At 38.4% G+C, this 26499-nt stretch overlaps 1 protein-coding gene across 4 annotated transcripts in view; it reads right to left on the bottom strand.

Annotated features, from left to right (window-relative positions):
- Nucleotides 1-26499, bottom strand: part of cobll1b (cordon-bleu WH2 repeat protein-like 1b) — a 47799-nt gene that overhangs the window by 7867 nt on the left and 13433 nt on the right. For 2 of the 4 annotated variants that reach the window (XM_072444331.1, XM_072444327.1), the window contains exons 3-8: nt 7894-8085; nt 4115-4319; nt 3819-4044; nt 2358-2399; nt 2183-2280; nt 1193-1423 (exon numbers count right to left, since the gene is read on the bottom strand). In XM_072444331.1, coding sequence (XP_072300432.1) covers nt 1193-1423; nt 2183-2280; nt 2358-2399; nt 3819-4044; nt 4115-4319; nt 7894-8085 — 994 coding nt within the window. Of the gene's footprint in view, nt 1-1192; nt 1424-2182; nt 2281-2357; nt 2400-3818; nt 4045-4114; nt 4320-7893; nt 8086-18256; nt 18428-26499 lie in introns of those variants that run through there. The other 2 variants (XM_072444329.1, XM_072444328.1) reach the window with 2 other exon arrangements.

Raw genomic sequence — 26499 nt, 5'->3', positions numbered from 1 at the left:
ACACTGTGCAGTTTAAAGCCTAAACTTCAATGTATTCCTTTGAAAGTAACTGTATCTTGAAAAACCCCAAAAGAAAGTGTACAAAATATAGGTACTCAAAATTAGTAAGTATTTTTGGTACGTGTATTTAGTTACTTACAATACCTAACAATGCCAGTGAACAATTACAGTCGTGCATTAGCCTTATAAATAACTAACGAGCTGACAATAGTCGTGCAATATATTTCCACCTCAAAATATCACAATATACGATTATATCAAAACTACTTTTTGCCACAGACACAAGAACTCTAAAGCTGTAGAATCACAGAAAACGAATGAAAGCCAAATGAAACACTTTATTTCTACATTATCATTTGAAGTTACTCAATCGACTTTCTATAGCTCAGATCTCATTGTACTCTGTAAAAGTAATAATAATCTATAACAAAGAAAATATCCACACTATAAATATTCAGCCTGAAAAACGATTATTTATACAGATATCAATTATTGATTATCGATGTAGTAATTATTGTGACAGGCCTAGGAACGTATGGTTTAGTTTAGCACAATTAACATAATAATCTTGACAATTAAACTTGCTTCATTGTATATTAAATTGCCTTGTTCAGATGACAAGATGATTTGGTTAATTGTGATTATTTAGGTCATATTAGAACCTTAAGAACCAATAATTCATATCCGGGACCATTTTAGAAGCAGAATTTAGTCTTTTTAGTTCAATCTATGGTCCATAAAATACACCTGAATGTAAACTACTTTTATCTGTTTGTTTTGTCATTCTGAAAGTTTGAGATTGTAAAGCCGGTCACAAAAATGAGGAACAGTGTGTTAGACCACGGAATGAAAGAGAAATAAAAATGTCACCGCTGTTTTGTCACAGTCTCAATAATCGTGAATAATCATTCAATTGTGATGTTTTTTCTCTAAATAATCCTAACACTAAAATTGTATTTTTCAATGCAATCATTTTTAACTAAAACTAAAAGTATGTGAATTCTCTTTTTCATAAATAATAATAATTCATCTGACTTAAACAGCACTAAAAGACCCGCAAAGAAAAGACAAACATGACATAAATTATACAATCTCTTGTTTACTACTCTGTGCCAAGTGCCAGCCTTTCAAACTAATGATAAAACTGTGAAACTTTTGATCTTGACAAATACTAGACCGCTTTGACACAGACCTGATCGGTGCTGTCCAGCCTGGTACAAGGTTCAGAGTAGAGCCTCTGTCGCGGGCTGAAGCCGGAGGGGCAGCTCTGTTGGGACACCAGGATGGGGGGCTGGGGGGCTCGTCTCTTCTTTGGGGCGTCAGATCCGAAGGGTGAAGCGTGTGTGCTGGGTAAGGCCATGCTGTGAGGACGTGGTCGGCTCTGGGGCAGCACTGGGGAGGACGGCGCGCTGACCGTTGTAGCCTTTTGGAGAAGGAGAACAAACATCCACCGAAAGGGCAGCGATAAGAGATGGATTTCTAAATAACAGGCGACCAATGGCAACAGCACGCACACAAACCTCCCTCTGCAATAATCAATAGGTCATGTTTTAGATTGAGAATGTCTAAATCTCAGATTGAGGGCAGGGGGGTCAAAATGACTCAATTGGTCAAATGCAATTCATAAAGTTTCTGTATTATGCAAAACTTGTTTGGTTTTTCATACATATACATACTGAAATGTTGTATATTAATGTTTTCAGATTTTCAGGGAGCGAGGTTATGATTTGACTATAAATATGACCGATAACAAATTTTTATTTTGTTGAATGATTGTTTAAACTGTGCATGGGTAAACTTATTCCTTGGAGGTTGAGCTTGTTTGTCGTCTGGTTTGGGGCTCTTGACGTTTTAGTTTTTATTAAATCAACCAAAATATCTGTACTTTTAATTCATCTAATTAAACTAGAGCAGACAGAGATCATTATCTCGCATGTTGTTCATTGTAAAAAGAACATATTAAAGCTTAATAAAAGAAAGGGGTTCACTGACTTCCTGTTCCTCACAGTTCACATTTCATCATAGCGGGCAGATTTTCACAGTTCTTTCCAAAATACAGGGTTGTGGGCTGGGATAGGGGGAAGGTGAAAACAGGAACTTCACATTAAGCAGTCCATCTAAACTTTCATCTACAGACTCTAGAATGTTCTGTCATCACATGGACTTTACAGCTTTTCTTTACCTTCTCCGGTTTGCTCTTCTTGCTTCTCCTGAACATGCTGAAGAGCCCTTTATTTTCTTCCTCTTTCTGATTTTTATCTTTCCCCGGCGTGACCAATCCTTAAAAACAAAAACACTGTAAGATAATATCAGTGGGAATTATGGGATGAGCCTTTCACATCATTTACAAACAGTACCAGAATAAGCGGGTGAGGCGGGGCACACCGGAGAGCCAGGCACTGAAACAGTAGCAACAATATTGCCAAAGATGATTTAGCAAAGACGGCTGGCAACAAGTGGCACATTAACGTGTCGTAACATGGTGTACTTTTGTAACTTTTTTACTTAAAACGCAGTGGTTCTCGCTCTCGGGTTTGAGGCAGTTATTATGGCCGAGCAGTAAATTGCATTATCAATAATCATCAATAATACTGCGACTGTTGTTTGAAGATGTACTGTAACTTTGAATAGTTGTAGCAGAAAGAATAAAGTCTAAAGAATAAAATCTATAAAGCCTAAAGAATAAAGTCTAAAGAATTGAGTCTAAAGACTTTATACCCCTCCTCCCTGTACCGCGTCACCTAGCAACAGAGACCCGCCGCTAATGCTAATGCTAATGCTAAGACCGCGGCACAAGAGGAAATGTTCCATAACAATAAAAGAGGAAGTGAAGGCATTAATTGCGCCCCTACTGGCCAATAGTGAAAAATACATATATCTGTAATGCACTTTTTTTCATGGCGTCTTGAGGAGACTATAACCCACCAGTTTCAAACAAATCAGACAATGTTGAGTTTTTCACACAATGGGTAGGGGCGCTATAGAGTCAATTTGTTACATGGTATACATTATTTCCAATCAGATCATAAAAACACATTAGTGAGTGAAATATGAGCTCCGTAGATCCATTCCATTGGCGTGACTTGTCCTTGAAAAAACAGGAAATTAAGCCTTTTTGAGGGCGTGTTTCGCGGAGACCGTAAAGAATATCAACATTTTTTTTAATTATTTATTAAATTTCAACATCTCTAGATGCAAAAAGTGTTGTTTTGAGCTTGATCTGATGAAAAACCTGTTGAAAAAAGTACGAAATTGAAAAAAAAAAAAGTCAAACGTGGCGGTGCCCCTTTGATTCAACATGGCTGACTTCCTGTTTATCATAGAGCGATGCTGCAATGCGTGTTTTACTCATCAAAGGTCGCTCTATCACTGTTCCACGTGTGATGTGCCTTAGCCAAAGATGAAGCGTTTCATGTTTTTTCTTTTTAGCTCTGGGTGGCGCTATTGCGACGGGCGTTCTCACAAGCTCAATTTTATTCGATTTTGGACCAAGCCGATCCCCATGTGGGACTTTTCATCGATGTTCAGGGTGTCAAAAATGCCCGAGTTGTGTCAGAAAACCATGAATAAAAGAAGAAACCAGGGGAAAACAATGACTGCTCACATTCCATGGAATGAATTCTATTCCATGGCTCGAGCCAAATATATATTCAGAAATCCCTAAAGTTTTCCTAAAGTTGTAACCAAGGCCTCATTGTCCTTGTCGAGAAAACCCTTGAAAACAACTTGAAATTGTAATATAATAATACAAATTGTACAGGCGCCTCTGCAGACCAAACACTGAACCCTTTCCAGACGGGTCCTGCTGTAGCACTCACCTTGTGCGTCTCTTGCGTAGACTTCTCTTATTGCGTAATCATTAAGGGACGCGCTCAGATCCAGAGGGGCCAGTGATTTGACATCTTTCAGCAGAACGGTGCTCTCCATTTCAAATTCACATTTTTCGCAGATGGCCGGCAGCAGCTCGGCCAGCGGGACGCGCGGGTTCACTCTCAGGATGGTTTTTTGAGTCTGCTTATAGTTTATCACCATGCGGACGGTTGCCTGAAACAGAAATGTGTGTTAAAATAGATGTAGCAACATGAAGAGTAGCAGATTCTACAACATTGTGCACCTCGGGCATCTGGGGGCCGGCCTTCTTGTTTTTGTCCTCTCCTTTGGGTTTAATGATGATCTTCTCAGCGTCTAAAGTCCCTATAAGTGCGTTGGGCTTGAGCTTGATGTTGTTTCGATTGGTGGTGACCAGTTCCAGCGTATGGCCAGAAGGATTCAGGTGGTATTTTGCACAGAGTGTCACTAATAGGTCCATGAGGGGTTTGCTGTGAAGGAAGAAAGTATAAAGATGACATGTTATTCAAATTCTCTCCGAAATGTGATATTGTTAATGGATCTTCAAGACGACAAGAGTTCCTACGCTCGGAAATAAATAATTTTGCAGTAAATTTCCATTTTATACAATTCATGATCATATTTTCACATGAATACAAAAGTTATGGTGCACATTATTCATCATGACTGAGGTCTCTGTTATAAACATCTGCCTAGCTTTTACAGTGGCTTGGAATAACTCCAAACGGCTGATTGATATGGATTTTGAGATTAGAATTATTTTTCAATATTCCAAATACAATGTTACATAAATATGCAGAGTGTAATGTTATTGCTTAGCATGGAATGTTCCGCAGCATGACATTAAACGTATCCAGTTACAGATGGTTTTATTTTAGGACTTTGAAAAACCTGCATTTTTCCTGTGAGTGGGTCAGTCTCCACAGATCTCACCTGTAACTTGGCAATAATAGCTTAATTGGAACAAGCAGGTAATGGACCCTCCAAAAGAAACGTCACAGAAAGCACAAGTGGATCAAAATGAAATGGGCTTATTCCCTGGAAGAAAAGATGTTGCATCTCAACGGGACCTAATACCGGCAAAATAAAGGAAAAAATGCAGTGGTAATCAAATCAAATCAAATCAATTTATTTTTGTAAGGCCCAAAATCACAACAACAGTTGCCTCTGAGGGCCACAGGGGGAAATGAATCAACAATGTCTGTAATAAATATGAGTAATTAAAAAATATCACATAATTGCCTCAGATTTTGAAAATGATAGAACTCATCTGTGAATCTCAGTTAAATAAAATGTGGGGGAAAAGGCCGTTTGGTTCTTAGTATCTACTGTAGACTTCAACAATACTAAAATGACTTATTGTATCCATAATGTTATGTGTTATCACAGACTTTTTAATAATGCCTATTCCTGTATTAAGCACTTATTATTAAATGGAATTCTATGGATAGGACACATTCCCATAAGATAAGGCAGGAGATCGGGCCCATAAGAATTCATAATAAATAAACTGAGCTTCAGTTCACAATTTTGGCCAAAAAAATGTATACATTTTATTTCATATGTTTGCCGTCATTGCTTTCCCTCTTTTTTGTCTAAGCCAAATATAAAACCAGAGAAAACACAATTTCGTCACAATTTTATTTTACAATCTTAGAATCTTGTCCCATTCCTTGTAAATAATCATATTACAACAACTATAGTAGTCACGTCTACAGCTCCTGATCTCTTCATTGTAATCTCTGAAAGTGTGAGTGAACGCAGGAGAAAAAAAAAGATGCATGCACTTTTGGAATGATTTGGAAAGATTTGGAAAGATTGGGGAGAATTTGCCTAATCTGCTCTTACAGGATTGTTCTCTGTCGTTTCTCAAGAAGCCAAAAGCACATAAGAAAGCTAAGAAAGGCTGTTTGTAAAGTGCGCAACGTGGGAAAGATAGCAATGATATCTTAAGTAAACTCGGCAAGGAAAACCTCCGCTGCCGGAGTAAGTCTCTGTTTGCAGAATGTGCCCACACTGATTAGAGTGATGGATTATGTGAGAAGGAAGGGAGGCAAACTGTGAATGATGTGATTACATTTAAACAAGTAAGGCATTTAAAAACACATCAAGCAAACCACCATTTTCCTTCCACTTCTCTAATTTGAGAGCCTGACCGAATTACCGAGATTTAATTAAGCTCTTGTGGGCAAAATGTGATGAACATAAATCAGAATGATACTAAATGACTTGCAATTGATACAAAACTCGATAACGCAATGATAATAATTATCTTTTTTTTTTCTTTCTTTTTTTAAGAGAATTTACTTAATTTCAACACAAAGTCTTACATTAGCTACTAGTTATTTTTTTAAATCACCCACCAATTTGTAATAAATAACTTAAGTTTGCTGTGAACCAAATTGTTTCTATCCCAAAAGCATGAACTCATGTAAGATTTGAACTTGTACCAACCTTTGGCTAGTAGGAGTAATACAAGTCATGAAGTAAAAGTTAGAATAACACAGAATTATGTAGCTTTAACTACAGCTGATACAGGTGGAATCAACCTAATATCAAAACAACTATCGGTGTAGGTTGTGAAAAATAAAAATACTTAGATCGTAAATACTTAATATTTAAAAGAAAAACTCTACTCATCTGAACATGCTGAAAAAATGACCTACACAGAAAGGTCTTGATTAAAAAAATCTAAATAAGGAAAGTATTTGAACACCCAGCGACATTGCAAATTCTCCCACTTTGAAATGATGGAGGATCTGAAATGTTCATGATAGGTGCATTTTCACTGTGAGAAGCAGAATCTAAAAGAGAAAATCCAGAAATCACATTGCATTGTTTTTAAATAATTTATTTGTATGTTATTGCTGCAGTATTGCTGTAGTATTTGAACACCTGCCAATCAGCAAGAATGCTGGCTCTCAAAGACCTCTGCCTTAAAAAGTCCACCTCTGTTCCACTTATTCATCTAAGTTAGTTGCACCTGTTTGAGCTTGTTAGCTGCATAAAGACACCTGTCCACTCCACAATCAGTCATACTCCAACTACTGCCATGGGCAAGACCAAAGAGCTGTCAACAGACACCAGAGGCAAAATTGTAGACCTCCACAAGGCTGGAACAAGGCACTTGGCAAGCAGCTTGGTGAAAAAGGATCAACTGATCAACAATCATGCATCGCACAGAAGGTTTCCCTGCTTAAGTCAGCACGTGACCAAAATGTTTATATGAATTCCACTCGCCGTGTTTGGTGGAAGAAGAAGGATGAGTACAATCCCAAGAACACACTTCTACTGTGAAGCATGGGGGTGGAAACACCATGCTTTGGGGGTGCTTTTGCACAGGGGACAGGACGACTGCTTTGTATTAAGGAGAGAATGAATGGGGGCCATGAATTGCAGCAACCTCCTTCCCTCAGTCAGAGCATTGAAGATGGGTCGTGGCTGGGTCTTCCAACATGACAATGACCTGAAGCACGCAGCCAGGAGAACCAAGGAGAGGCTCGGTAAAAAGCTTATCAAGGTCTAGCCAGTCTCCAGACCTACATCCAATAGAAAATGTTTGGTGGGAGCTGAAACTCTGTGTTGCTCAGCGACAGTCCTGAAACCTGACAGATAGAGAAGATCTGTGTGGAGGAGTGGAACCAAACCCCTGCAAACCTGGTCAAAACGTTCAACCCATGTACTTATGTTTCTGTACCAAATATTAACATTGATTTTCTCAGGTGTTCAAATACTTATTTGCAGCAATAACATACACATGAATTATTTAAAAAATCATACAATGTGATTTCCCAATATTTTTGTCTCTCACAGTGGAAATGCACCTATGATAAACATGTCAGACCCCTCCATAATAAAAGTAATAATTGCCAAAATTGCAGGGTATTCAAATACTTATTTTACTCACTGTATGTATAACTGCTCTGACTTAATCCTTTTACAATCCTATGATGCAGTGTTAAAATATGTCCCTAATGAACTATATGACCGTAACTGCTAACACGCAGCCTCCACTCTCATTCTCTGCTGTTTGATTTGACGTACCTGCTGTGAACCGTCGTCATCTTTTCCACTCCTCCGGGCAGAACCACAGTGAGGGAGAGTTCTTTGTCTGTTAGGTTCTCCTTGTGGTCCATGGTGAGGGCGGGGGGGTTACCCGGGAACCACTGGGCCAGTTCTGGGGAATTCAGCTTGTCCGGGCCCGGGGGAGACGGGGCTTTGCTTTTAGTGGACACCCTGTGAAGAGAGGAGAGAGCCAATCATTTTTATGTTTGGTAGAGTGAAGGTTGAATGAGAGAGGTGCTTCACACTTTACTGCTGTGGACTTGGTTTGGTCCCGTTTAAGTCCTGATTAGTTCAGGTTTAGTTCTGTCTGCGTGTGTGTGTATGTTAAGAGTGAACGCAGCTTTATTGTTTCAAGTTGTGAAGTTGTTTAAGCAAGACAAACCACATTTTAAGCAGATTTTTAACAGACTAAAGTGTGAATGTAACAACAAAACTAGGGCGGTACAATACATTGCAAAACGACTGATATCATGATATTATCTGAAGCAATAACTGATCTTGATAACAAACTAATACATCATAGTCACACCAAGTGGTTGCGTTACTAAAAACAAAATAGAAATGGCATTCAATATTCATTTCCCAAACATAAATAATACACACATAAATAACAACACTGCCATTTAATTTAAAAAAATATTTTTTTTAAACTCCACCACAATCAGAATTCTGCTCCAACCCAAAGTTTTCACTGACAGAGGGTTGGCCGCGACATCCCGGTTTAAAGAAGCAAAGCTGATCATTACAATTAGAAATGACTGAATGTGACTGAAGCTCTACAATAAATGTATCTATTTTATAACTATAAACCACACTGAAAACATAACTATTATTTCTTTGACTAACCAACCATTAAATTCAAGCATTTACATATGTGTAACACCTCTTACTGTTGCAATATAGACTAGGTTCACATTATTCTTGACAGATAAGTCAACATTAATCTCCATGATAACATAAGATACGTGACAATCAAAGTGTATCAAAATGTGATGCTTGTAGCTAAAATGTAATTGATAACAAACAGGCTTTTCTTCACAACACGTCCATGTGAACAGCTCAGAGACTATTACATCAAAGCACTCGAGTCCATTTGCCAGTCACAAGACCGGTGGTTTATTAGCCCTGGGCCCGCGGTGAGAGGACCGGCATGTGAGACAAGCAGACCAGTTAAGACAGGACATGGGACGGGACACATTTCATTTCGAATCACCAACATATATATATATTCATAAAAATATATATATATATTTTTATATATACAGTGTATATATAAAAAAAAATATATATACACTGTATATATATATATTGAATTGACATAGAATATTTAAAGGACACATGTTATGCATTATTTGTATTTTTATTGGCCTTCAAACATGCTCTTGAGTACTTTTACTTTGGCAGAAAAGTGTTTACAAAAGACTACATAACTTTGCCACAGCCTTGGGAGATGCCAGAGTCACTGAGCTTTGGCATTAGACATTAATCTTTGCACGAACGTTTGGAAAAAATTGAAAATGTTTTCCTTAACATCCGAGATCATCATCTGACAACCAACTCTAATCCGAGCGCAACACCAACTGGAATTATTTTGCTTATACTGAGGCTTATTTCCACCTTTCTCCAAACATAGCGCTAAAGTTCCCCTTTTTCCCCTTTATAAAGGTTATGCTTTGAACAAGCCTTTGGAAAAATTTGAATATTTTCCTTAACATCTGAAAACTTTTTTTTTCAAATGCAGCCTTCACAACCTGGAATATGAGGAGTGTGGCAGCCAACCCTTGTGACAACCCAGCCCGGCCTCTCCTAATGTTGTCACGGCAAATCTAATGGTCATTTTTCTGTAAACCCCATGTCAATTCTGCCTAATAAAACCTGTTCCTGGCTCCGTGCTCATGTGGCAGCGAGTGGTCGGCTCATGTTGCTTTGGAGTGTCCTTTTGCGGCAGTGTGGGCCTAACGTGCAGCTTGTAAAGTCTCACGTGGGGCAGAGCTTATTCAAACACAGGAATCTCAGCTATGCGAGGTCACAGTGTCGGCTCGAGGCAACGTCTAGCATCACGTTATTAGTCCCGCTCTCTCTGGGGGCAGCTGTCCTTAGCCTCTGGACCTCAGACACAGGCATAACACGGAGAGAAGATAGTGAGGTCCATGAACACACGCCATGAAGAATAATGGCATTTCAAATTACCATTCAAGTGCCTTGGTATTTGCATTGCAGCGTTGTCACAATACTTCAATTCCTTGTTCAAATGAAGAGTTTTCAATACTAGTTTCAATATCAAGAAGCATCTAATTTTCAATACTTTTGCCAACACTAGTATATTGAAAGTCCGTTCACCAAAGAGCAGTATTGTTTTCATTACATCCTGGAGGTCCTTGAGCGTCCTCTTCAACATTAGTTTAAGAGTGTTTTGTATGAATGGCAATGATGCATTTCATTGCTATCATTTTAATTAAAAAAAGTTTTATTTTTTACGACAAATAGCAAGAACAGCATTGTTACAATCCAGTAATAGAGAAAATATTCAAAGCGACTGCAAAAATGTGCTGCAACAATGAATTGACTTTGAATTTTGATTGTTGTAATAGTTCTCTGGACTTTACAGACTCTACAACACATATGAAAAATATAGTTTTATAACAAAGACAAGAGGCATCATTAAATCAACATGTCAAAAAATAATACATTTTCTGTTTTTTAATTAATAATACATATGTCACAACACTGCGACAAGTTGGCCACTGTCCAGGGTGTACCCCGCCTAAGGCCCGAAGTCACTGGGATAGGCTCCAGTCACCCGCGACCCCGAAAGGGAACAAGCGGTAGAAAATGGATGGATGGATATGTCACAACAGTGTATTGCACTCTAATATTGTATCTCAGAACATGCAAAGTATTACTACAAATACAAACAGAGCTAGCAGTAGTTCAGTTGGTGGAGTGGTAGCGGTCAGATTCACTGACCCACAGGTTGGCAGTGCAATTCCAGCTGCCTCAGGTGAATACTGGCGTTGTGTCCTTGGGCCTCACACTCAGCGTCTGTGTGAACTGGTGTGTGAATGTGTGTGTGATGTAAAGCACTTTGAGTGCCTTGAACAATGTTTGTTTATTGATTTATTGATTGATTTGACAGGGACAATGCATCATACATAGTTACAAAACAAAGCTTGCAGCCGATGTGATGCACACAAAGTTTATAGCCAGAGCTAATTTTCAACTCCTGTCCCTGGTTGGGCTTTTCTAAATCTCCCACAGATATAAAAGGCATTAAAACACATTTCCATTATTGTAAATAAATCAGTGATAAATGTACACATCTACACAACTTATTCTTCTTCACCCGTACACGACTCGCGAGCGACTCTTGAGGCTCATGGTTCAGTTGTTACAGATTGATGTCTTTATGGTTCATTTCCATCCGTCGTGCCGTCTGCACTCACAAGCGCTCACACATTCATACGCCTGTGTACACAGCACTGGAGGAAAGCAGGTTGGGTGTCTTGCCCAAGGACACAACAGCAGCATGGACTGCTCAATAAGCATTGTTTAAGCTTTGCTTCCTCATAGGCTTTTTATTTTGTTGCAATTTTAGCTATTCTACTACTTACTACATTAAACAGCATTGTTAAATTCCGTTAATAAAAGATACAAGCACGTAATTTCTGACCAGATTCCAATTGGACAATAGCCAGCAGTATTATATGATGGTACTGAAAATGCAATAAGATAAAGTAAGCATCCCTGTAAATCACTTGATAAAATCTGATTGAAAAAACTCACCACAGACTGGATGTAATTGGATTAGATGTGAGTTTATTAGATCTGTGAGTGAAGCACGCAAGAGGAACAAACAAAAACCTCTTTTGGCAAGATGAGACACAGCACATTTAAATATATATATATATACAGAATTATGAACACAATGGTTTACTGCAATGTAATGTAATTGTTAATACAACTTATAAGGGCTGCACAATTGTGAGAAAATATCTATGAGTGTTTTTTTACTATAAGCATTGCGATTGGATTTGCAATTATTTTTTTAAGATTTTGTGTTTAAACATGCCCAGAAATATTATGATTCAGCCCATAATGAATACATAGGCCAAATATGAGAACTACTGTCTTTAAAGGAGACATACTGGTATATTATAATCAGGTGTACAGTGTAGAACTATGACATAAGTACCGTAGCTCTTAATTTTAAATTGAGTTCATTGTACCACCACAATATTGATCTAAAATGGCTTAATAATATAAACAAGTCAATTTACTTCCTGTTCAATACTGCAGAACTGATAAGCCCCGCCTCTTCACAGTGACATTTCACTGTGACAAGCAGCATTGTCATTTATTACACGTTTCTATTTTTGAAAAGGGGATACGACATGTAACACTCAGAGTTGTCTTTTTTCCAATAATCACAACCAGGGAACATGCATAAATCAATCAAAATACAACTTTGAGTAAACTAATGACAAGAAACACTGTTGTCACAAGGTTTAAAGCTTATTAAAGTTGATTTTGCACATTATGTCTCCTTTAAGGTTTAATTCCTGCGCACAGAGTCTTCCATCACTACACTCACTCACTGATATATTAGCCATCAGTCCATTCCTGATGTCCATTGCAATGGTAATAAACCGTGCGTCTACTCAACAAGGAAAGTCAGAACGTATTGACATGGTCCTTAATGGTGCTGAAAGGTTTTTGAACATAGAACAAATCTCTGGAGAAGATTTGATCCAAACATAGAAGGAGGGAAGTTCGCATGGGACTAAATGGAGAACACAAACGGGTCTAAAAGCAACATAAAAACTCGAAAAATCCAGAGCCAACGTTTATCAATTGTGTAAAACCTTGGCGTCCTCTGAAAAAAAGAAGCCCCGAGTCCAAAGCTGATTGAAACCACTTTTCCTTCTGCACTCAACAAACACATAAAACCAAGAACAATTGTGTAGAATTCCATGCCTTGTCCAACACTCTGGTTGACTTAACAGGCCTTTCCAAAGAGTTCAGCTCATTCCTATTGGGCAATACAGCAGATGACATCATGCCAGTGGGAGTCCTTTATTCTGTTGAATGAGATAAATAATAATACAATGATGTCATGGGGTCTTACAGAATTTAGCAATTTTGCCCCAACCCCTTTCATGCAAGTTTAAAGAACATATTTATCATTTTATTCTGCGGGCCAAGTGAGGCTCACCACTATACACATGAATAAACTTCACAGCCCTGATTTGGTTTAATCTATTTCCATTCTATATCTATAAAGCAGGGGTTTCAAATACTTAAGATGCAGTTAAAATACTTACTGCTATACATTCAAACCTGATAACTGTTCAAATAATACATTTATTGGATTGCATATTTTAATCTTTATTTAAAACCTAAAAAGGGCAGAACTTAAGTTGAGAGGCCACAATCATAATCAAGTCATCATGTACTAAGAAAGAGATCATGATAAGTTCAACATTCCACTGCTTTATCTATGTCTGATTGTATTTTAAGTGATGGGCCCTAGGACGACTATGGTATCTACAACAACAACAAAAATCATTTATATGTATATTTTTTTTAAACTTGTGTTCTCTATCAAGTTCAAAGTCCAAATTAGGGTTGCACAATATATTGTAAAAGTATCAATATCCCAACATTTACTAACACAAAAATGTATATTGCAAAAACTAAATATAACACAATAACTCCAAGGGGTTAAAATAAAAAGTTTAAAAAGTCAGATTTTAGTCATGGTCTTCCTTTTTCGGCCTTAATTTGATATTGCAATATTAATTAGCCCCAAAATGTCCAATATTGTGCAGCCCAAGTCCATATTTCAGTCCCACTTCTATGATGTGAACTCACGCTCTGTATTGTCTATTCAGCGCCAGTGGAAAAAGACACTACATCCAGCACCAAGTCCAAGGCCTCCCCCGCTCTCTCTTTACCCAGCTGTGTCATCATTCATGCAGGTGACAGCTCTGGGACCGTCTGGGCCTCAGACTCTATTCCGATGGGAGGAGATGGAAACATGCCCCTGCTTGACTGTAGTTCCCTGGTTCACAAACACGTCCGCTCAATGATCCGGCACATGAGCTGACAGACGTGATCACATGGCAGCGGGCCGGAGCGAGTCTACTGTCATTCTGTCATGTAAAGGGAAAAAGTACAGCGAGGAGAGATGGAGGACATGTGTCAGTCTTGTAAAAGTGGTGTCAAATAAATGAGATAAGGTGAAATGTATTGAGAGGAATAAGTTGGAGAACATTCCACTTTAAACATACAGTATCTACTGTATCTTGCATTTCTTTAAATATAGGTGTGTTTCTTTATGCTCCTAAATATATTGAAAATCATGCATTCTTACAGATTCTTAACAGTACCGATATACTGTGATATCGTATCATCAAAAGTCTCACAATATATTGAATTATACACCCCTTTGCTTAAATACATGGTTTTGTGGCAACAGCAACATAAAGAAACAGATGGAACTAAACAGATCATGATCCTTTGCGCCGTTTCACTGACGACAGCATTAAGACATACCTGTTATTAAGTACTTTTATATAGAATATATCATTTATATACAATTATTTGGAATATGACAGTATTTATTCATTAAAAAAATTATCAGAGATTGACCGTTTTGGGTTTTTTAAAGCCTGTTTGTTACAAATCCAGAGAAACTGGTGGCCAATAAGTTCTGCCGACATGTAGGGATTTTGGTAATTTTTCCCAAATTATGTAATTTGAATTTACTAAACTCATCCACAAACCTGTTTCACTACAAGCTGGATGAGACAGCAGTCTTACATTTTAACGGTTTGCTGATAAATCTACCTGGTCCATCTCTAATAACAAAATATCGCAGTCAATATTGTCCCGTGAGATGCATTTTGTGATAAAATTGCACCGTTGGATATCATTACATCTTTAATTCTTAATCTTCATGGAGAGAAGCAGGTGGCAGACTTTCCTCCAGAATTGTTATATAAAGCATCTTTAAGGGAAAATGGAAAACTTTGATGTACTAAGAGAACTCCCCTATCCATCACCATACCCATAGTGTACTTTCATCTAATTTTAATATTCCCTCTTGAAAATGACATTATAGTGCGTGTAATTTCATCATGCGGCCGTAGTACTTAAAAACTCGAGACTATCCATGATACTTGCTCCCTGAAAGAATGATTTTTTTGGACAACCACTTTGCACACAAAAATGTATTAAAATACCAGTACTTAAAGATTATTGGAGAACTGAAAGATTCATATTTCAACTGGTAATATTTTAGTAACAAAACTAAGTGAAAATGTACAGAACAATACCAAAATGTGACCGTTAAACCATGATAAAGGTTAGTCCACGGTCGCTTTGGCTGCTTTGTGTGCAAGAACAGGCTGAAATCAAGATAAAGCTTTAGTTTAATATTTGTTTTTCCCAGCCTTGCATGACCATAGCAACTGTTGGAGTGAAGTGAGGAGTAGTAGTACTGGTGAAGGGCTATTCGGCACACGGCTCGGGGGCCAAATCAGGCCCTCGACCCATCTTCCAAATACTAAAACAAATGTTATCTTGTTTACTGCTTTAATTCTTGGTTAGCACTAGTTTAGACCTGGATTGGTCTTGGTTTAGTCCTCGTTTAATTCTACTTTAGACCTAGTTTTGGATATTTTTGCAAAGCTATTGGTAAAGCATTTTGAATGTTATTTCTCAAAAAAGCAGTATTTTATTGTGTTAACTCAACAGTGTTGGGGATATTTTGTATGACTCAACACTTTGTCACAGTGTTGAAGTGTTGTGCACCTCCGGCCCAGAGCCATTGGCCCTCCGGAAAAATAAGTTGAATAGCCCTGTACTAGTGAGTGATGCGTTATGGCTTTGAAGGCATTAGAGCAAAGGCACATTTCATATTCATAGTTTGTCCCTTGATGGTCACATAATGTCCTACAATACTATATCTTTAAAGCTCCTCTTTAGTCTTCCTCTAGACTTCCTAATTCTCTGAAAAACAGACATCATCCAATTCTAAAATGTGAATGCAAATTATACACTTGTGCCTTATTTACACTCAACACGGGGCGAGTTGGCCTTGCCCGTCACACCAACTACTGACGCAGCCCAGGCTCATGTGTGTTCATGCTAAATACACATCTCATCCCCAATGTAGCGTCCGGAAAAATAGACTCCACTCGCATCTGGTATCAACACAGCGTTACCATTTATCTTACATATTTATACCAAACATTTAACCCGGTAACAATATATTATGTTGCTAAAATGTTGTCAGTTTATTTGCCTTTACCAAGTGTAAACCAAACCTACAAGCAAGTCAAAAATGACATATATTATACACAGGGCCATCACATACTGTATAATGTCCAGATGGTATCTTTCAGGCAGAATACCACACATGCTTTAGTGCTGAGGACATGAGTGAGGAGGCCGAGAGAGGGAGAGGGAGAGGGAGAGGGAGAGGGAGAGGGAGAGGGAGAGCCAATATGACCAATATGAATTATGTCACATGGACACAAGGAATATCCAAAATTCCCTACATTCTTGGATTCTTCGCTCCAGCAGGCATGGACACGGACTGTAATAGCACTTAGCCGTTATTAGCACAGTGTTTTCAATTAGAGGTCAGTTAGCTGGCAAGAGTGCAAATGGAAGAGTTCATATGCAAAAAAAAGTGCCATTTTAAAGCGTAATTAGGTTAATTTTACTGCAAATACTTTTCCATCCCTCCTTGATAACCACACTATACATTATTTCCAGTGATGATATCTGTAGAAGATGGTAACTAAAACGGAACATTTGGCAATTTGTCAAAATAGAGACATTAGTTTGAGCAATTCAACTGTTCAATTACTAAAGTTTAATCCAAATGAGTGATTTAGTTAATACAGTGAGTACAAGTTAATTAGTAAATGGTGAAAAAGGTGAAAATGTAACGTTAAGCGCTTTCGGTGCTTTGAATGTGGAAAATCACTTTATAAATGCACTGTAATAATGTGCCTTGTTAACAGACGCCTGAAAACTTTAAAGGACAAATATGATGCATCATTTGTATTGTTATTAGCCTTTTAACGTGCTCTTAAGTACCTTTAGTTTGGCATTGTATGTTTCAGAACTAAAAAAAAAGAATGTATAGCAAAAAAATTACAATTGGATCGCTGCCATTTCCCACGGGACTAGCAGAGGTTTGGCGCCATCTACTGGCTGCAGAAGAAATTACACATAGTTTAAGTTCAAACGTTTCACCAAAAGTTTCAATTTGGCCTCTCACTTCCGGGTCTTAGCATGCAATTGTACAGATCATGATTAGACTGAAGACGTTCACAGAACAAGTCTGACAGTGATTTATGGCCTTCAGAAACATCGAAGAAGATTCTCAGAGCCACATCACAGATCGAGAAAATGTCAGTTATCGAGGAGATTCAGAGTATTTTGACGCTCAGAGGGAGAGGTCTTTGTCATCAGGATTCATAAAACCAGCCTGAATGAAGCTAAATGCTACTCCAGGTAAGGTTAAAAGCTCATGTTTTGAATTTTTGGGTCTGGGTCTTTGGGTCTTGACACAGTTAGACTAGTAAATTAAGACATGTGCATTCTGGTTTTAATCCAGCTGAACTAATTGGGCTGAAAGATTTTTTTAATATTGCAACATATCCAATATTACATCTTTTCTCATAACGGGCACGCTAAAAAGAATACATATTGTTTGAACACATGTGGAATTTCTTACTTTGCTTCTCCTTTTAATATTAAAATACATCATGTTTACCACCAATTGTTTGGATCGATCTATAATGCCGACACAGCCAATATTGACAAAGGGCGTCAATGTCATCCAATAAAATGCAGGCAACCAATAAAAAGCAGGTAATCCAGATGATGTCTGTATGAATGAACGGACAACTCCAAACTTATATATAACGAAACACATTTTACTCTCATGCATTAAGTTGATTTGGACCCAAAGTTGACACTAGTGCAGCTAAATCTTGGAATTTATAAATGAAAAGGATAATTAACGGCCAATCACCAAACTGCACAACTAAACACTGTACGCCACTGTCCAAAAAGAAAAAGAAGAGGCAAGTGCTCCTCTGCACCTACAGGCTGTGACATGCTGCTGTGAAGCAGCGCACGCTCTCCCTCGCTCAAGTCAAAACACACTCGCCACCCAAATCCAAACTGCAGACAGCACAGGGATATCTCAAGGACTCCTCCTCCCACTACATAAAACACCTTCCAACCCAACTGCAATGGACCAAAACACTGTAAAACAAACAACGTAAATAGATACAGGCGTGGCAGGCCTCGTTCCTACCTTTAAGCCGTAGGGGATTTTCAAATGATTTCCATGTTGAAGTCCAATAAGGAGTATAGGCACCTTGACTGAACTTGCTCCGGTTTGACTTGGACGGGTGCACCTTGAGGCCCCGCCCCCCCAGCCTGATGTCACAGGTCTGGTGTTTGGGAGTAGTGCCCGGGGTTGAGTGTGGTTGTGAGCATGAAGAGAGAGGTTAGAGCTTCTGTGAGAGCAAAGGTGCAGCTCTGCCCCTGTGCGGACATGAAGAGGGAGGGGCCAGCCAGGCAGACAGTGTGCGAACAGGCAGATGTGGGAGGGGCAAAATTGACTTAGAAATGTAAACTGGGCAAACCTTTAAGTGGAAATAAGGTACACGCACAAGATAAAAGTTCAGAATTGTATGGATATTTTTAAGTTACGGGTTTCTTAAATTTCTTACATGTGATTACATATTATGCTAAATCAACTTCCTTCATCATTAGTTACACTCAAAGTTGTATTTTGATTGATTCATGCATGTTTGAGTAATCCTGAGTAATCAATAATACAGTACATGAAAAAAGCATAATACGTCTAATGCTAAATTGACTTTGAGCTTTCAGCAACGTTCTAACGTGGTTAAATCTAGCTTCATTCATGCTAGTTTGATGACTCCTGGTTAGAAAATCTTCTCCCATCCAAGTGTAAAATTCAGAATTTTCCCCATGTGTGATGTATTTTTGATCTATGACGTGAATCTTCAGTTTTTAAGTTCATAAATCATCAGCAGCCTCGGTTTGAGCATTTCTGTTGGCTTGCCACAGATAATTTGTTCTCTCAAATAATATATAAACATGTAATCCCCTCTGCTGCCAGTAGATAGAGCCCATAGCTCACTTCCAGTGTCTGACTATCCCATAACAGGAACTTATTTGGGGTTTTTTTTAACCTCATTTTTTTGCTTCTAAAACATGAGATGACAAACTAAAAGTGCTCAAGAACATGTTTAAAACCAATAACAATAGAAATAATGCACAATATTTGTCCTTTAAGAGTTTCATCTCGAATAAAGATGCATTATTCATCATTCTCTTTGTTGAACCTTAATACTATAATAAAAAAGGAAAACACAGCATCCATAAAAGGTATTTTCTTGCTTTTGGCTGTAAAACCTTGAACTTGTCTCCACTCTGCCTCTGCCCCAAGACAAGTTCATGCTGACACTGCACCTTGAGGATGCCAGAGAGACAGGTCTATACCGCAATGAGCAAGCTGCTGTAAATTGTGGGATTAACAAGGAGCACAGTCAGTTATTAGCTGTATTTGTGAATAGAAAGGTATTTTATTGCTGCCTAAGACAAAACATTGACTGCTCAGTAAAATGTCTCTACACTGGCTAGACAAATTATCAAGTTAACCACATTTTAAATATTTGAATTTGAGAATTGAAAAACATTAAGTCCTTTGCGAAATATGTTTACATGGCAGTGGCATTGTGAATTCTACACAGCGAGTCATCAGAGGATCATTTCTGGTCTAGTGCAAAACCACTGTTGCCAAAACATGCTCGGTGGTAATAGTAGTAGTATTTGTAGAAGTGGTCATTTCTCAAACTACCACAAACTCACTCAAGTGCATTTGTTAAAGTGCATATGACAAGTTTTCAGATTTCTTTACTTACAACGTTGTTTGGTAGAATAGTCACTGTGTAAAATATTTATCATAGTTTTGAATCAGTCAAATCAAGTGACGGCTTGTGGGAAAAATACAAAATGACATGAAGCGCGGAGGTTTAAACCGGAATCCTCCATCTATGTTTTTCATCTAAATTGTTGGAAGAATTTTAAACATTCACTTAACAAAACAAAATATGTTGTCCTATATTTTCAATCATAACTATTGAGTAAATTAGATGAGATTTGGTCCTTATTTATAGTATGGTTGCTAGGTAAAAGTTATTGAATTACCTCTACATCCAACCAGGAAGTAAAATGATAAATACCGCATAAATCCCAAAACTAGAAAAAACGTGGCAAGATTTTAAGAAATATCTTGAAATGGCATATGCACTTTAACCTCTTTTAAAAAGGTAAACTATTATCTCTGTAGGAACATTTGCCCTCTTCATTTGACAGATCCTTACTGGAGCAACCGGTCAGGAACAGCAGCAGGAGCCTTCTCCAGATATACCCACTTCAAGGCTTATTGTGCATGTTTTCTGTAGAGGTGAACCACACCACTCTTAACCCAGGCAGAACATGCAAACTCCCACAGAAAGGCCCGTCACAGTGAGTCAAAACAGGAACCATTTTGCTTTGAGGTGAGAACCCCATAACTTTGCCACCGGCTGCCAGATATTTAAAACTACAGGCTAGTAAAGACCACCCTCTACGCCTGCAAGAAATAGCTTATCGCAATTTGAATCGCTGCAATTAGCAAATCGCAATTACTTAAGTCATTTTCAACCCAGAAAACATCCCTCCTAATGTACAAAAGCTTCTAACCTTTTAGTTTAGACCTCCACAAAGATGCTCTGAATTAATGTCCTCAATAATGTGATTTGAATATCAGAGCAGTCACCAGTACAGAAGTACAGTACTATTGCATTCTCGTTCATAGCTCCTTTACACTGTTGGTTTTGCATCTCGTAGCACACTGCCAGCTCTCACAACCACACCTCAACTTCTTGACAGCAGAAACTGACTCACTGCAAAATCATGTTAGAAAACTTGTCGGTTAAGCACTGCATGTGGAAATGACAAGGTTTTCTGGCAAACAGGGGGGTTGGGAAACTATATGGCATGTCATTATCCACAAATGGATGAAGACAAAGGCAATTAACTTTAAAATGTGGCCACAAGCTAACATTAAGAGGGTTTAGTTAAATGTTGGAAATAGTCTTAAAACACCAGCCATTTACAATGAAATTTGTGACATTTCGGCCATATAACGTAGTTGTTTTCCCAATCTCCAAGACCACCACCAATTAATACATATTACACAATGTTTGGCCCCATTAGTCCTATTCAAACAATAAAACAGGATGAATAAATATGGACTAGTATTTCTGCCTCACAGCACTAAAGGACGGCTCAAATGCAGAGGATGAATTTTCCAATTAAAAAGGTGCTATATCTTAGTTTTGCTTATTTTAACATGACGTTCAGTTTATTTTAAACAGTCCAAAGACATTCCTCTCTCTCTCATGCGCATGATACAAAGCATGTTTCAGCAAACTATCTTATCTTTCTTCTTTCAACTTTTAAAGTTCATTCAAAAGGCTACTAGAGTCAATGTTGCAGTAAATATCAGTAGCTAGTTACTGCGCACGTGATTCTGGCTGGGCCTATAAACCTGTACAATCCATCAGGGAGCAATAACCCCGACAATGAGCTGAATCATGTCAAACGCACATTACACAGTGCATTAAAAAGCTAATAAAGGATTACATGTGAAACGTTTAGAATAATCTCACTTGTGGCGTTAAGTCCATGTGTGCCTCTGCTAGCATGAGAAAAAAAATTGCTTTTGTTTGCAAGCAATCATAAGAGCAAAGGAAGTTCTCACAGGGCCCTTTTAGTCCCTAATCTCTTTCCATCCCACACAGCTTATGAAGTAATGGCCTTTCCAGATTGCGTTTGTGTTTACTACTGCTGACCTCTCTCACCAAATTGCCAGCTGTGGCTCGGGACCTGCGTTTTATCTTTCCTCTGGGATCAACCCCAAAACCCCTCCTCTTCTCTCAACACTTAACCACGCCCATTCAGGTTTGTGACTCCGCCTACTCCACGCAAACATCTTCATTCAGCACCTTATCATGGTATTTGAGCAAGCGCATACTTTTAGCGAGAGTGCACTGATAAAAAACGATAATGGCCCAATCATTTCAGCATGGGAATTTGACAGCTCGTCGTTCTCACTAAAAGGCATGTTTAAAGTAAATCCAGAAATTCCTATGTCAATGTTCCAAAAGGTTGCACCTTATCTAGGTAAAGTATAGTGTTGAAATCTAGAGTGCAAAGTGATTTTTTGAAAGAGTCATTGAAAAAACATATGGGCGTTGTTGGCAGGATATGCGGGAATTGCTTCATGACGTGTGTTTACAATTATCACATGACTGCGGGAAGAAGGAGCGGCGTAGAGGTAAATGTATGGCAATGAAAGACTAAGCAAAGACTTTATCCGTCTCAATCTTTCTGCTGTTTGTTATGGGACAGAGGACAGCAGTTACACAGGAAATGAAGAGGATAGTGTTAATGCCTTTGAGGAAATGGGCCGGAACAGACAACAGTAAAGTCCTAGAGATTATAGAATAGAACTAATGCACACAATGCACACATTTTAGTCTTTCATAATGCATATAGAATGTATTATTATTGAACTTTATCCAAACTTGACTAATACAAAACAAGCTTTAATATACATTTGAAATACATATAATAGACCCAGATCATCTAACTCTCCTCTCAAAAAGGTGCATTTTTATTACAATTGTTTGTGGTATTAAAATTGTTAATGAGTATCAAGCGTTTTTTTTAACATCAAAATCGAATTTGAAATTGTAATATCGTGACAATAGTTGCATTGATACAATGCTAGTATCAATGCAACTGTTCCACAGTGAGTCAGAAGCAGGGCCAATCATCCTTGTACCCTCTGCTGACATTTTGTATACACAGACTTGTTTTCTCTACAGCGATAAATCTATATAAGTTAAGCCAAAGAAGGACACACAATAGGACATAGAACTGCAACGATTAATCAACTACCGGTAATCAAAACCAGACTTTAAAATGTATCATAATAGTATTTTGATCATTGTAATTTCTCTAATTCTACAATACAGATTCTAAAACATGTTTTTTTAAACAGCAGCATTATTAAATCAAAAGGTTTTTTTTTTTTAAATCAAAAAAACACTTTACTGATAAATATCACTAAATAGAAGCCTTAACGGGTCCTAATTCAACTTTTCTTTTGTTAAAAATGCATTTAAAACGTTTCAAAGTGGTATAGAAATGATGTTTTGTTGCAGCGTTCATAGGACAGAAGGGCCATTGTGTGTTGCAACAATATATTAAATTCTTGAATATATTTACCAGTGTTTTTACAATGCATTAACCCCAATGGGCTTCCACAATTATCAGGTCATTAGACTTTCTAAAATGTATGCCCTTCTCATCACACATATTCAAATTACATTATTGACAAAGTGTCTAAGACACAAACTATTGAAATGGACACCTTCTGGCCAATGGGTGGTTCACTGCACCACCTTTGCCCCAATCTTTCTGAAATAATGAATAAAAAACAAAGAAGGAGCTGTGGTTGTTTGGATAGTTTCATGAAGCGAAGTTAAATATCAGTACTTTTACTTGATTTGACTTCAGCTCTGTACACAATGAACATTTATGTAATCATCCCTGATCTCTGCGCTGGTCATCCAGATCTGTGATTCAAGGCCCTCCACAGGGCATGACTCTCTCTTATCTATCACATTTCCAAAACAGACTGGTGTTTGTGCACTCCATGGGAATTATCAGTCTTCAACACATTCTTTCTGAAGCAACATTTGGATAAAACGACCGGGTGAGAATGAATGCTGTGCCTCGGACTCATAATTATAGCTCTCACACGGCGTATCTTCATTCACAAACAATGCAGCGTTTGTATGGTCCAGGCCACCTCTCAGAGACACACGGGCCGGCCGCGTGGTCACATGAACTGCACTCTGCAAAGTGGATCTTTGGAGAGGAGCTTATTACAGGGCTTTTTCAACTTTAAGTTCTTTCATGTTTTTTATACCATACTAGCAATAAAGATATATAGAACAACAATATAATTGCATCTAATACAATAAAACATGCCTGTAGAAGTTTTGCCTCATTAAACAGCATGGGGTATTTGTCAAGGCTTATTCACATCTGTTTGGCTTTCAAATACTGTATGCTTTGATCAGTGTTTTCTAAAATTGCTACATTGTAATATTAAAAAGGCACTTTTTTTAATGAATGTAGATAAAAATGTGAGGGATATGGACATGTCATCCATCCATACATGTTTTTCCACTTTATCTGGGGCCACAATCTGGGAACACCTCCCCAGGGAGGAGCCCAGGAGGCATCTCTAAGGGAGCGCCCAGCCACCCTGCAAAGGAAACTCATTTCGACCCCATGTATCCACGATGTAGTGATCGATGCAGCGACTGCATCACTGCAGCCGCTGCATCGATCCAACCTTCAAACTCACGTTCCATCCTTCCCTCACTCGTGAACAAAACCCAGAGATACTTGGACTCCTCCACTTGGGGCAAGGACTCCCCGCCCACCTGGAGAGGGCAAGCCACCTTTTTCCGGTTGAGAACCATGGCCTCGGATTTGGAGGTGCTGATTCTCATACCAGCTGCTTCACACTCGCTGCAAACCGTCCCAGGGCATGAGGTTTTAGTGATATTGTCAGATCACTATTGTTGATCTATTTAATGCAGCTGGCTGCTGAAACACACTTTCCCCCCCTCCCACTTCTCCCATACATACAGTTGGAAGCAGAGTATATTTGGGGGCGTGGCCAGCCGTGGGGAGAACTGTTGAATCAATAGATAACACTCTTTCTCTTTTAACATTTCCTGGCAATGGATGTGTATTCTAAGCACAACTATTTCAAGTCTTAATGGAAGTTGTTATCATAGAACAGTGAACAGATTGTTCTGTAGAAGTGAAAATACTGTCGTTAGCATCGCAGTAGCATTTAGCTCGCAGCTGACGTTTGGCATTGTTACATACAAATTTGGACCACTTTATTCTTCTAGTCAAACGATTATTTCTATTGTACATTCAGACTTATATTATCAACCAAATACAATTTTAAGAAATAAGATTTCCTAATAAAACTCTATTATTGATGATTGACATTATGATGTAATAATGCGACTGTCTTTGTTTTAGAAATACTTTTATACGTTTTAGAGTCTGTATAGTCCGGATAATGATTACAATTATCAAAATACAACTTTTTTTATACACTACTAGTCACGATTACTTGAGTAATCATCGCAACCCTACAGATGACTTAATTCAAACCGTTTAAAGCAATAGATAAATATAAAGTGTAGATGAACTGTGATCAAATCAAAATCGATCCATATTGCTCATCGCTTACAACCAAGATAGTTACAGGTCTAGTGTGTCCTTGTAAAACCAACTAGTGTGTAGTTCAAAGAAAAGTCAGAGAGCAAGGAAGCTAGATATGGTTGTATGTTGGAACAACCTGCGAAAATACAACAAATAGTATTATATCCCAGATGAATACGAATCGTTATTACAAACTCATAAAGGTCAATCTCGATTCTCTGAAATTGGTAGCGCTAGAAACAATAAAACTCCATATTGGATCATGCAGTCTCAGTATTCAAGTATAGTGAGGAGTAACTAAACCAATCAGTTCATAGTTCACTATAAACAGCAATAGGAATGGGTGATAGTTGAAGTTTTTCTCACATATAAATAAAATGTAGCATTGCCTATCACCGTTCAAACAGAACAAGTGGTGCATAAGTAGGATTTGCATTTGCATATATTCTTGGAGAGATACGTATCCGCATTACCCTTCTTAAATACTTACCAAGTATTAGTTACATAACAGAACAGCAGACGTAAACACATGCTGCTTGGCCACACTCAGAACCAGCTACTGTAAGATCTAATCTGGCCCAGACAAACAGCGATAATCGGGGTCAGATACAAGGAGGAATAGTGTGACATCAAAAGTCTGAATGCTGTTGCAGATAAGTGGGACATTCCGATTGGCCGTGGAACAAAGGCTTGATTCATGTGAGGTGGCTGTGAATGCTGCGGAGGCCTGGTGTAGGAGGCGAGCAACTGTTATGGCCTGGAAGAGTGTGCAGTGGAGACAAAGAGAAGCCAGGCCGCGATGTGTGCAGGGGAGGAGGGCTACTGTATCACCGGGACAGGCCGGCCACCATGCATCACTGAGGAGAGAATGGACACAGGAGGTGGGTGGGGCGAGAAATGTGAATAATGTCAACATATTATGCAATGGTTGTGGTGGATTTCAATGGGAATATCGAAGAGTCTTTACAATCTTTTAAAAAAAAACTTCTCAAAACAGCAATCGGCTAAATCTTCCTTGGGCTCACTTTACTGCAATCTGCCTGAATGTTTTAATAATTACTAGTTCATTTTCTAAACCATTAATTCCTGGGTTTCTGTCATGGGACTCATTCGAAGACGTGTCACAGGCGGTCGCTTCTCCGTTGCTAGATA

Source organism: Eucyclogobius newberryi, unplaced genomic scaffold (assembly GCF_026437365.1).
Source record: "Eucyclogobius newberryi isolate DKJ021-1_F unplaced genomic scaffold, fEucNew1.0.hap1 SCAF_14, whole genome shotgun sequence".
Taxonomy (NCBI): Eukaryota; Metazoa; Chordata; class Actinopteri; order Gobiiformes; family Gobiidae; genus Eucyclogobius; species Eucyclogobius newberryi.
This window is presented reverse-complemented; position numbering and strand designations above follow the sequence as displayed.